The 12,768-nt window shown below is 38.7% G+C and overlaps 1 protein-coding gene across 1 annotated transcript in view; it reads right to left on the reverse strand.

Annotated features, from left to right (window-relative positions):
• Positions 1 to 6,089: 6,089 nt before the first annotated feature.
• LOC102763600 (zinc finger protein 709-like) overlaps positions 6,090 to 12,768 on the reverse strand; it is a 14,624-nt gene continuing 7,945 nt past the window's right edge. Inside the window, exons 3-5 of the mRNA XM_015563976.1 lie at positions 8,885 to 9,011; positions 8,620 to 8,680; positions 6,090 to 8,004 (exon numbers count right to left, since the gene is read on the reverse strand). Coding sequence (XP_015419462.1) covers positions 6,252 to 8,004; positions 8,620 to 8,680; positions 8,885 to 9,011 — 1,941 coding nt within the window. The 3' untranslated portion in view covers positions 6,090 to 6,251. The remainder of the gene's footprint in view (positions 8,005 to 8,619; positions 8,681 to 8,884; positions 9,012 to 12,768) is intronic.

Here is a 12,768-nt window from a genome sequence, read left to right on the forward strand (position 1 = left end):
TACTTGCTTTGCGTGAGTATACGGATACTCACCTTCAATCAAAATGGTCCCAGACTTCTTACCCAAAGTTGGAACTGAGATGGTGAGGGAGCTGCCTCCTGTCCCCCTGTGGATGGCTTGTGCCCCCTCACTCAGGAGGCCATAATCTGCATAATCTTTATTTAATACACAAGCTATAGCTTGTGCCCCAAACACAATTGGTGACAAGAATGGGATTACGGGTGTAGTTTGAACTCCCGTAACACGCATTGGAGCCACCACTGGCTCGCTCACTTCCTCTCCTGACTGCTCAGTCCCTCTGGGAAGGAACGCAGCTTGTTCTGTGCTGTGGCTGCAAGCATTGCTGCAAATTCCCACCTTAAATTGTGGGTGCTGTCAGACACCAGACGCCCCTCCAGAGACTGCACAGCAGGCCCCAGGCTGAGGCAGGTGTTTCCAATTAGTCTCTAAAGGAGACCCCACTGGGCGGCAAGTCTGGAGGCAATGGGCTATCATCATAGGCCAAAGTTCCCTCGGTGAGGTGAGCCAAAGAGGGCTCCCCTAGAAGAGTGTGGAAGGGAGGCCAGTTGTGTATCTCATTGTTTTTATTACATTCGATCATAGCTTTCTTTCATCTTATAAACCAAAGCGTTTCCAACTGTTGTCCATCTTTTCCCAAAAAATATAAACATCAGAACTGCAAAAACTTGCTTTATGCCTCTCTGTCCAAATTCTACAGGGTCTTGATCATTTCTGCTAAGTTGGGAACAATGACTCTCAAGTGCATGGCAATGAGGGGTGTTTAAAGACTAGCATCAAGAGTACAGTCTCTCCTTCTGGGAGAGTCAGCATGGCAGAAGAGTCTGCGGGAGCCCTGGGGGTGAACTGCCAGAAACAAACCTCTCTGAAACTCACAAAATTCTTGTAAGTACGGCGCTAACCGATTGTGCCACTGGAGCTCCGTGAAACTCACAAAATCCTTGATACCTGTGTGGCAAAAGCTGTTGAATGCCCTCCACCTCGGACCACAGCCAGGCTCCTTGATCTGCTGGTTGGGGAATTTCTGAAAGTGACAAGCATCGATCATAGTTCATCTGTGATCACCTGCAGACAATGAGCCCTTTGGCAAAATGCCACAGCTCTTAAGAGGTTCTGACTGAGAGCTTAGAGCTTCTTGTCACAAAGGAAGGGAAGAAATATGCAACGCCTACACTGAGCTCAATGACTCGAGGTGGCTCTGGCAGCTTTTCAAAGAACAGGCCAAGGCTGGTGAAAATGAGGCTATGTCAAAGGTGAAAAATTCTGCACTGCCCTGGAATACGGGGCACAGCTGGCTGGGGCATGGGTACCAACCAAGTTACCACGTTTCTCACAGATTCCATTAAGATCAAGGAAGTACTCCTGTTTCCTGCCATGAAACCTGAAGTCAAGAGGAAAATGTAGCAACTGCTGATACACTGGAAAGCACAACAGCTGGCACTTCTGTCTAGAAAATAACTGCACGTCACAGAACTCAGACATCTTTGCACTTCTGCAAAAGATCAAGGACCGCAAGGGAATTCTTTATGTTGTTATCCATTTCACTGTGCAGTCCAGTCACCAGAAGAGAGAAAAGGAATTAAGAATTCCTCTTTTACTCCTTGTTACCAAAGGAACCATTTATCTATTTAAAAAAAAATCAGCCCGGCCAGTGTTTCTCAGTGGTTGAACATCATCAACCCATGAAACAAGAAGTCACTGGTTCGATTCCCAGTCAGGGCAGATACCTGGGTTGCTGGCTTGATCCCCAGTAGGGGGCCTGCAAGAGGCAGCCAATTGATGTTTCTCTCTCATCAATGTTTCTATTTCTCTATCCCTCTCCCTTCCTCTCTAAAATCAATAAAAACATACTTCTTTACAAATCAAAAATGTAGTCTCTAAACAAGAAAGGCTTAATTGAACAAAATATCCTTTCCCCTTTGCTAGGTTTGTGTTCATTCACAATTAACTCAAACTTAGAGACCTCAGTTGAGTCAGAAAGGTGATATTAAGTATATTACACGGTGTACCAGAAAGTAAATTTATATATTTTAACTGAGGTACTTTATGGTAAATGGTGTCTAATTCACTGTAGAAAATACATCTATATTTAATAACTAGGAAAGGCAAACCCTAGTGCAGAGGGAGCTGGCCTGCTTTCCTTGTTAAGGCCAGTCTTATCCTGCTGACGAGAGAAATGCCACACCCCTTTATCAAAATGACCACGACGCACCAGGGCATTTATAAGGGGATTTTGTAACCATAGCTTTAAAAATAAAGATAGAGCCCTAACCGGTTTGGCTCAGTGGATAGAGCATCGGCCTGCGGACTGAAGGGTCCCAGGTTCGATTCCGGCCAAGGGCATGTACCTCAGTTGAAGGCCCCTCCCCGGTGGGAGGTGTGCAGGAGGCAGCTGATCGATGTTTCTCTCCCATTGATGTTTCTAACTCTCTATCCCTCTCCCTTCCTCTCTGTAAAAAATCAATAAAAAATATTTTTTAAAAAAAATATATAGAGTTCCAAATCATAACAATGACCAATATTCCCCTCTTCTTACTAATATCACTGACGGGCTTCTCACAAATTATTTTTAGCTCCACTACATTGTTTTTGCCTTCTAGAAAATGACTATGATTACTGATGATCAAATAAAGTTTATCTCCTCACAGCATTCCATACACAGGTCTTGCTTCCTTAATAGCAATTAAATCATCTAACACAAGTCAAAATCTTGTTAAAAGTCCTTTTGAACATGCTGATATTGTACCTCACAGTCCCTGCTGGTTTGTCTTCATTCTTATTAGAATCAATTACTCCTCTCTTTCCGACTAGAGGTGTAATCCTGCAGGTCACTGGCAAAAGAGAACTGAGAAAAATATGACTTATAGTTCTGCCATTAAAGAATAAAAAAGAAATTTTTTTGTGGGTTGTTTTTTTAAACTTATTTTTCTGAAATGTGCTTTACGATGTTCTGTGTCCTTAAATACGATTTGTTGTTGTTGTTGTTAATCCTCACCTGAGCATATTTTCCCACTGATTTTTAGGGAGAGTGGAAGAGAGAGGGAAAGCAGAGAGAAACATCGATGTGAGAGAAACACATTGATTGGTTGCCTCCTGCATGAGCCCCGTCCAGGGTCTGGGCCAGCGAGGAACCTGCAACCAAGGTACATTCCCTTGACAGGAATCGAACCTAAGACCCTTTGGTCCACAGTCCAATGCTCTATCCACTGAGCCAAACCGGCTAGGGCATAAATCAGTTTTATGATAAGATTGTATCTATGAAAGATTAAAATGTAAAATCTGTTTGAGGCCCTAAGGTCGCTGGTTCGATTCCCGGTCAGGGCACATGCCCACGCTGCAGGCTCCACCCCCTGTAGGGGGCACACAGGTGGCAGCGGATCCATGTTTCTCTCTCATCATGGATGTCTCTCTCTCTCTCCCCCTCTCCCTTCCTCTCTGAAATCAATAAAAATATATTTAAAAATAAATAAAATAAAATTTGTTTGAGAAAAAAACCTGAACTTGTATGTACATGATAATATTGACTAACAATAATATGTAATCATTAAATGTAAAAAATTGCAAAGTGTATCTGAAAATGCATATTATAATGAGACATTTTAATATATTCTTTTCAGGAAATAGAAAACAAAATATCAGCATTTTATATCAAAAAGTTACTACAATATTTCTATAAAAAACTATATAAGTGTTAGTTTGAAAAGAGTAAGCACATAGTTCTAATCACATACATTCAAGCATAATTAAAAACTTACTGAGGCCCTGGTTGTGTGGCTCAGTTGGTTGGAACGCCATCCCATACACCAAAAGGCTGCAGGTTCAATCACCATTTGGGAAGCACACAGGAGGCAACAGATCAATGTTTCTCTCTCACATCAATGTTTCTCTCTGTCTCTCCCTTCCTCTCTCTAAAATCAATAAAAACATATCCTTGAGGATTAAAATTATATATGTATGTATATGTAAAATTATATGTTATTAACTGATTGGGCTCAGCTACAAGTAACAGGAAACACCCAGTCTTCCCGACAGGAGGAAGGTGCTTATTCTCACATCGAAGGCCTGGGTCAACACAGCCCCAAAACATGCAGCAGAGAAACAAACTCCACGTTCTTTTCAGTAGCAGCATGTAGATGTCATGGTCAACCAAGGACATATACTAGCACTTTTAACAGCATAAGGTATTTCCTATATAATTTAGACCTTATGCAGATGTAATCTAGAGAAGAGGGGAGTCAGATATAGACATAAAAGTTTGAATCAGTGTCATGGTGGACACAAGACAGCTTACAGGAAAATCCAAACTCTGATGGATCTTTGATGTGCAATTTGTGAAGACATCAGTGGAAACTTATACCTAAAAAATGGAAATTACACAGTTGGTGGTGGTTTCAGGTATACTCTTGACTGGAAGGGCAAAGAATTTTTAAAAATGAGGTGTAAGATGGTATGTAGGTACCTCTTTCTCCCTGTGTGGTAGGTCTACAACATGACTAATGTCTTCTTCACTTCTGCTTTCGAAATCTCACACTATGGGGTTACTAGTAACGTCTAATGGAACTACAAAGGGCATAGAATCTAAAAATCTAGTTCCTAACACTACCCACAGGGGTGATATTTCCAATTCTATTTTCTTTTTCTATTTATTATAGGTTTCTCTTCTTAAATAAAAACCTATTCACCAAATGCAAGTCAAATAAAACAACAGCAAAGGCTGAAATATGAAAATTCACACGAAACTAAAATCTTTCATAAACTTGACATACTTAAAAATTTATTCTGTTTAATTAGAATGAAAAATGGAAACAGTATCTAATACCCATCACCCCACACAAGGAGTCTTGTCAGTATGAAAGAGAGAATATGTTTATCTTGGAATAGAAATATCCAGGAACTATCATAAAACCAGTAGGAAAATCCCAAATACCAAACTGTCTTTTTTCCAATGGCCCCTTAACATGAAACAAAACATTATTAAAAGTTAAACCTACTGCATATTAGAAGTAAACTTGAATTCACCCATGGATCTAACAAGCTTCAAAATGTAGAAACAATGTTATTAACTGATGATAATACAGAAAAAGGTCATCCTTGATTAGCAATGAAATCATCTAATACAAGTCAAAATCCTGTTAAAAGTCCTTATGAACACTCTGATATTATACCTCACAGTCCTTGATGGTTTGTGCTCATTATTAGAATTCATTATTTATTACCTATTAATGTTATATAATTATTTAAAGACAAATTCTAAAATTATTTTACCTCATACAGTGGGGCCTTGACTTATGAGTTTAATTTGTTCTGTGACGGAGCTCGTAACTCAAATTACTCGTATGTCAAATCAATTGTGAACGAGTGAGACACGTGATGCTGGGCTGATGTTGTGGCGTTCACTGTGACGTTCGCTGCGCCAACTAGCAGTGGGGTATCTGAAGCTGGCTCGTAACCCGAATTTTAGCTCACAACTAAAAGCAAAAAATCGGCCGAGAGACTGCTCGTATCTCGAAAAACTCGTTAGTCAGGACACTTGTAAGTCAAGGCCCCACTGTATTTCTAAAAGTAACTGACGCTTAAAGAACATGAGTTTGAAATGTGCAGGTCCATTTTTCTGCAAAATTTAAAATGTGGACCTGTGCAGTTTCAAACTTGGGTTGTTCAAGGATCAACAGTATTTTCAATCTTTGGTTTGGTATTCATTTATGAAGAAGGCTAGCTTAGGTTACACAAAAATTTTCAACTGCATGGAAAACAGGTTCCCTTAACTCCTGAGGTTTCCAAGGATCAACTGTAGCATAAATCCCATGTCCAACTATGCACTTACAAAACTGGTAAACATAATTTACTTACTATTTTAAATACTGAAAGTTTTCTAGAGCATTATAACTAAACTAGAGGCCCGATGCATGGAGATTCGTGCAAGAATAGGCCTTCCTTCCCCTGGCTGCTGGCACCGGCTTCCCTCTGGCACCCGTGACCTGGGCCTTCGATCTGGCCACCACCTCTTGCCTTTGCTCTGGCCCAGCTGCTGCCATCTTTGTTGTGTCAATTTGGATATTCCCTTTATTGGCTGTGGGCACCACCATCTTTGTCGAGAAGTGATGGTCAATTTGCATATTCCATCTTCATTAGATAGAATTATGTCAATCCTTCTCATGTTATTTGCATTTTTATTTCTTTTCAGTGGGAGTTTTCACATGTAAGGATGTGGGCCAACTGAAGTTTTTCCCACACTATTTACATTCAAGAGGTTTTATCCAGTGAGTCCTTTCATGCCTTCGAAAGGAATAGGGATGACTAAAGGCTTTCCCACATTCTTCACATTTATATGGTTTTTCTGTAGTGTGCACTCTCATCATGTGTATTCGAAAAATTTTGTTACAAATAAAGGCTTTCCCACATTCCTTACATTCATAGGGTTTCTCTCCAGTGTGAGTCCTTTCATGTCTTTGTAAGGAACTGTGATCTCTGTAGGCTTTTCCACATTGTTTACATTCATAGGGTTTCTCTCCAGTGTGAGTTCTTTCGTGTCTTTGATATAAACTAAGGCAAGTGAATGCTTTTCCACATTCTTTACATTGATACGGTGTTTTACCAGTGTGCATTTTCATGTGTCTTTGAATGGTGGTGCGACAAATGAAGGCTTTCCCACAATGTTTACATTCATAGGGTTTCTCTCCTGTGTGAGTCCTTTCATGTGTTTGTAAGGAACGATAGTATCTGAAGGCTTTTCCACACTCCTTACATTTATAGGGTTTCTCTGCAGTGTGAGTTCTTTCATGTATTCGGAGATTACTGGGAGTACTGAACACTTTACTACACTTTTCACATTCATAGGGTTTCTCTCCAGTGTGAGATTTTTTGTGTATTTTTAAGAAACTGTTACATCTGAATGCATTTCCACATTCCTTACATTCATAGGGTTTCTCTCCTGTGTGTATCCTTTCATGTATTTGCAAGGAACTGTAATATCTCAAGGCCTTTCCGCATTGCTTACATTCATAGGGTTTCTCTCCTGTGTGCGTCCTTTCATGGGTTTGTAAGGAACTATAAAATCTAAAGGCTTTTCCACATTCTTTACATCCATAGGGTTTCTTTGCACTGTGAATTCTTTCATGTTTGCGAAGACAACTGGGAGCACTGAAGGCTTTGCTACATTTTTTACAGTCATAGGGTTTCTCTCCAGTGTGAGACCTTTCATGTATTTGTAAGGAACTGTAATATCTGAATGCTTTCCCACATTCCTTACATTCATAGGGTTTCTCTCCTGTGTGAGTCATTTCATGTGGCTGTAAGGAACTGTAAGATCTGAAGGTCTTTCCACATTGCTTACATTCATAGGGTTTCTCTTCAGTGTGAATTCTTTCATGTATTTGAAGATGACTGGGATATCTGAATGCTTTATTGCATTTTTTACATTCATAGGGTTTCTCTCCAGGGTGATTCCTTTCATGTCTTTGAAAACTTTTATAATATCGGAAGGCTTTTCCACAGAGTTTACATTGATAGGGCTTCTCTACAATGTGGCTTCTCTCACATGTTTGAAGAAAAACTGAAGAACTAAAGGTTTTCAAACTCTCCTTACATTTATAAGGAGCATCTGCAATATGTTTGATCATGTGTCTTTGAGGGCTTTTGAGCCACCTGAAGGCTTTCCAACATTCCTCACATTTATAAGATTCCTCTCCATTGTGATTTCTTTCATGTTTTTCAAACAACTGAATATAAGTGAAGGCTCTCCCACATCTACTACATTTATATGGTTTCTCTCCATATTTCTGATTCTCAGAGGTCTTGTGTCTAGTTTGACATTTAATGTCCCTATTATGGGATGAATGATGCATGAAGACTTCACCACATGCACTGTATTCCCATGGTTTTGCTCCAGGAAGAGATTTCGTCAGATTGAGATTTGGAATAAGGGTTAAGTTTTCTCCACATTGACTATCCTCCTTCCTTTTGCAGCTCCTCTCTACCATTTGACTTCTGCATAAAATAAGCACATTAATTTCTTTGTTAATAATTTTATACTTATTGGAAGAATATTTGGATGACATTTTTATGATTTACTGCTAAGTATAGGTTTACTGTTTTGTACAAATTGTTGGACATTGAATACACCAAAATTTCTGCAAGACAACTTCAGCCTTGCTATTATAAAAAAAATAACCTTCATATTTAGCTTCATGAATGCTCTTTGCATGTAAACTATTTTTGCAAACACTACACATCAACGTCACATATAAAAAGTACTTTAGTAAAAAATTTCTGAGAAGTAATTTGAAGAAGGGGTAGTTTAGATTTTTTTTTGTTTGTTTTAAATATATATATATTTTATTTCAGTGAGGAAAGGAGCGGGAGAGAGAGATAGAAACATCAATGATGAAAGAGAATCATTGATCGGCTGCCTCCTGCACACCCCCTACTGGGGAATGAGCCCACAACTTGGGCATGTGCCCTGACTGGGAATAGAACTGTGACCTCCTGGTTCATAGGTTGATGTTAAACCACTGAGCTGGGCTGGGAAAATTCTTCTAAAATTTTCATAGCATAATTGTTTTCTCATCTGAGACACTGCTTTCTGTTGTGAATGTTACTCACCTTTGTTTACTCCCCTGGTTTTTGTACTGATCTTCAATTTCGTGATCTTCCCATTTTCCCCCTAAAATTCAGACCAAGAAACAGGATTCCAAAGTATTAGAAATTGTAGAAAAATTATTAGATTCTAGTTCTATAATGAGCTATGACTATGTTTAGTTTATTTATCAATGTCCTCTATTCATACATTACATGTTAGCACAATGTTGACAGATAAGAAACACTTATCCTTCAGATGAGGAAGTGAAGGGTAACTTGTCAACCTTACCTATGGAGGCCAGGTTCCTGAAGGTTTCCCTCATGACATCTTTGTAGAGTTTCTTTTGTAAAGAATCCAGTAAGGCCCACTCCTCCAGACTAAAGTTCACAGCCACATCCTCAAATGTCACTGAGTCCTAAAACATCACAAATGTGTGTACAGTAAAATTTATGAGATGGACTGCACTGAACACCTAGACTCCATTTACAGGTAAGTTACATATGATTCTGTCATCTCCAAACATTTATGCTAAGACTTCGTCATCAGAAACTTACACTCTGTCCACAATTACTTTCTCATAAATTTAATACCATCACGAACACCTGGAAATTATTTACACATTGTTACCATAATCCATTATATTTTATGTATTTCCTCTAATGGCAGGGTTCAGAGCATGTTGGGAATAGAAAGAAATGCTACAGATATGAAACGAATATTGTATTATCATTTTAAGATGATAAATTCCTTGGGGAAAAAATTTTTTAAAATATATTTTCACTGATTTCAGAGAGGAAAAGGAGAGGGAGATTGAGATAGAAATATCAATGATGAGAGAGAATCATTGGTTGGCTGCCTCCTGCATGCTCCCTACTAGGGATCAATCCCACAACCCAGGCATGTGCCCTGACTGGGAATTGAACCATGACCTCCTGGTTCATAGGTCAATGCTCTATCACTGAGCCATACCTGGCAGAAAAAATAAAAAACCTTTTAATCTTTTTTCCTTATTACTCACCACTTACAGTAGTATTCCATGAGGCATCAGGTTAAATGTGCATAAGATTTCTGGAAATAAATACATACTAAATAAACATATTTGCTTTTTGTTCTACTGCTATCATTAAACATGAGTCCAGAAGGCCTATGACAATGCTAGCTTTAGCAAGGTCCAGGTAGTCATATCATCTTAAAGTTCTCCAGATCATTAAAAGTCATCAGATGTAGCTGGCTGAATACCATTCATACAGACCAACACTGCTTTTTTCAGGTGTAATCTTTATTACAGACTTATTTTTTCCTTTCCCTCTCTGTCCAATATGATGGGGCCTAGAAAATTAGTCTGGTACCACCTATCTATGGGGATATATTCTGAGATATGTATTGTTAGGCAATTTCATCATTGTGGGTACGTGTAGAATGTAATTTCACAAATCTAAATGTATTGCCTACCCAAATACCTAGGCCATATGGCATAGCAGATTGCTCCTAAACTACAAACCTGGACAGCTTGTTACCGTACTGAATACTACGGGCAATTGTAACACAAAGCTATTATTCATATATCTAGATAATGCCCTCCCTTCTGTCATTTCCAAACTCCCCTGTGTAGGGGAGACTGCACCACAAGATACCCCCAGCACACCTACATAAGGCCACTCTTTCAAAATTTGGTGATGTAGCTGGTCTACCTACTACATAGAAACAAACATGAAGAGATAGACAAAATGAGGAGAAAGAGGATTATGCTACAAGCAAAATAAAAAGTCAAAACCCCAGAAAAAGAACTAAATGAAATGAAGACAAGCAATCTACCAGATAAAAAGTTGAAAGCAATGGCTACAAAGATGGTCAATAATATTGGAGAATAAATAAACTCAGGGAAAGCCCCCAACAAAGCGATAAAAAATATAAAAAAGAACCAACCAAAACTAAAGAATATAATAATTGAAAAGAAAAAATACACTAGAGGGAATTAATAGCAGATTAGATGATGCAGAAGAGTGAATCAGTGAACTGAAAAGCAAGGTAGTGGAAAACCCTAACTGTAACAGAAAAAAGAATTTCAGAAAGTGAAAATAGTTTAAGGGACCTCTGGGACAACATCAACTGTCCCATTCTCACCAGAGAGAGAGAGGGACAGAAAACCTATCTGAAGAAATAATAGCTGAAAACTGCCCTAACCTGGTGAAGGAAACAGATATCCAAGTCAGAAAGCACACAGGTCCCAAACAAGATGAACTTAAAGAAACCCACAAAACACATAATTAAAATGCTAAAAGTTAAAGACAAAGATAATTTTAAACGTAGCAAGAGAAAAGCAGTTTAAAATAACGTGTATCTGGAATAAATTAAGAGACATACACATGCACAAAGATGTGAAATATAATGTTAAAAACAATATATGGGGGGGGATGAGTAAAAAAATGGTGCTTTTAAAATAAGTTGAATTTAAGCAACTATTAACTTAAACTACTATTTTTTAAATTGTTTTATTGCTTAAAGTATTACAAAGAGTATTACATATGTCTCCTTTTTCTTCCCTGCCCTTGAACTTAAACTACTAACATTGGGTGCTATCTGTGAAATTCATGGTAGCCATAAACCAAAACCCTGTAACAGATACACAAAATAAAGAGAAAGGCATCCAAACATAACACTACAGAAAGTCATCAATGCACAAAGAAAAAGAACAAGAGAAGAAGAAACAGAAAAGAACTACAAAAACAACCAGAAAACAATTAAAGAAGCAATATGTACATACCCATCAATAATTACTTTAAATGTAAGTGACCTAAATTCTCCAATCAAAAGACACAGAGTGGCTGAATGAATAATAAAAACAAGAGCCATACATATTTGCTTATAAAAATTACTTCAGCTATAAAGACACACAGACTGAAATTGAAGGGAAAAAATATATTTCATAAAAATAGCCATGAAAAAAAAGCTGGTGTAGGAATACTTACAAAATACACACAAAATAGACTAAAACAGCCTCTAATAAAAGCCAAAGAAAGGCATTACATAATAATAACATTTATGCATCTAACACAGAAATGCCTAAGTACATAAAGCAAAAATTACTCACTATAAAGGGAGAGATTGACAGTATGACAATAACAGTAGGAAACTTTAACAACCCAGTTACATCAATGGATACATCATCCAGATGACCAACATGAAAACACTGGCTTTAAAAGACACATTAGATCAGATGGAATTAATAGATATTTATAGAAACATTCCATCCAAATATAACAGAATCCACATTCTTTTCAAGTACACATGGAATATTTTCCTGGACGAAGCACACATTAGACCACGAAACAAGTCTTAGTATATTTAAGAAATGTTGAAATATCAAGAAATTTTTGTATTGAAATATCTTTTCTGATGACAACAGTATAAAACTAGAAATTGATTATAAGGAAAAAACTGGAAAAAAACACAAATAAGTGGAAGCTAAATAACATGCTCCTAAATAATCAAGAGGGTCCTGAAACCAAGATGGAGGAATAGGTAAACACCTGAAATTGCTGCCTCGCACAACAACTTCAAAAATACAACTAAAAGACAAAACGGATATCATAAAGCTGGCTGAGTGGAAATTCTACAACTAGAAGGAAAGAGAAAAGCACACTGAGACTCAGAGGAGGTGCGGAAGTAAAGTGCAGAGGTACGGAGGCGCACGTGGAAAGGGCTGGCAACTGAGGACATGGTTGTCTTTTTCAATCAGGAGGGAGTCTCAAGCTCCCCACTGCTGTCAACTCCAGTTCTGGGAGAGAGTCTGGGGACCCAGACTCATACAGGGAGAAACTGGACTGTCTGGCCTCAAGCAGAACTCAAGGGCAGCTTTCTCTCAGAGGTGCTTGCAGCGATTACCAGGACACTGAGACGCGGGGCCTCTTAGGGTAGGACTGAGGAGCAGCCATAGCTGCTTGCTCCACCTTGTTGATCCCCTGAAACCCTGCTCCACCCAAGCTGTGTGTAGAGGTTTTTGCATTATGAAAGGCCTGGCCCTTTGCAATCTGAAAACGCTCCTCCCACTGTGTGTAGAGGTTTTTGCATATGAAAGGCCTGGCCCTTTGCAATCTGAAAATTACCTAACTGCAGCTGGGTCAGAGAGACCCAGAACTTCCAAAAAAAGACCCAAGGCCCCACAGCACAAC

This window comes from Myotis davidii, unplaced genomic scaffold (assembly GCF_000327345.1).
Source record: "Myotis davidii unplaced genomic scaffold, ASM32734v1 scaffold1379, whole genome shotgun sequence".
In the NCBI taxonomy this organism is placed as follows: domain Eukaryota; kingdom Metazoa; phylum Chordata; class Mammalia; order Chiroptera; family Vespertilionidae; genus Myotis; species Myotis davidii.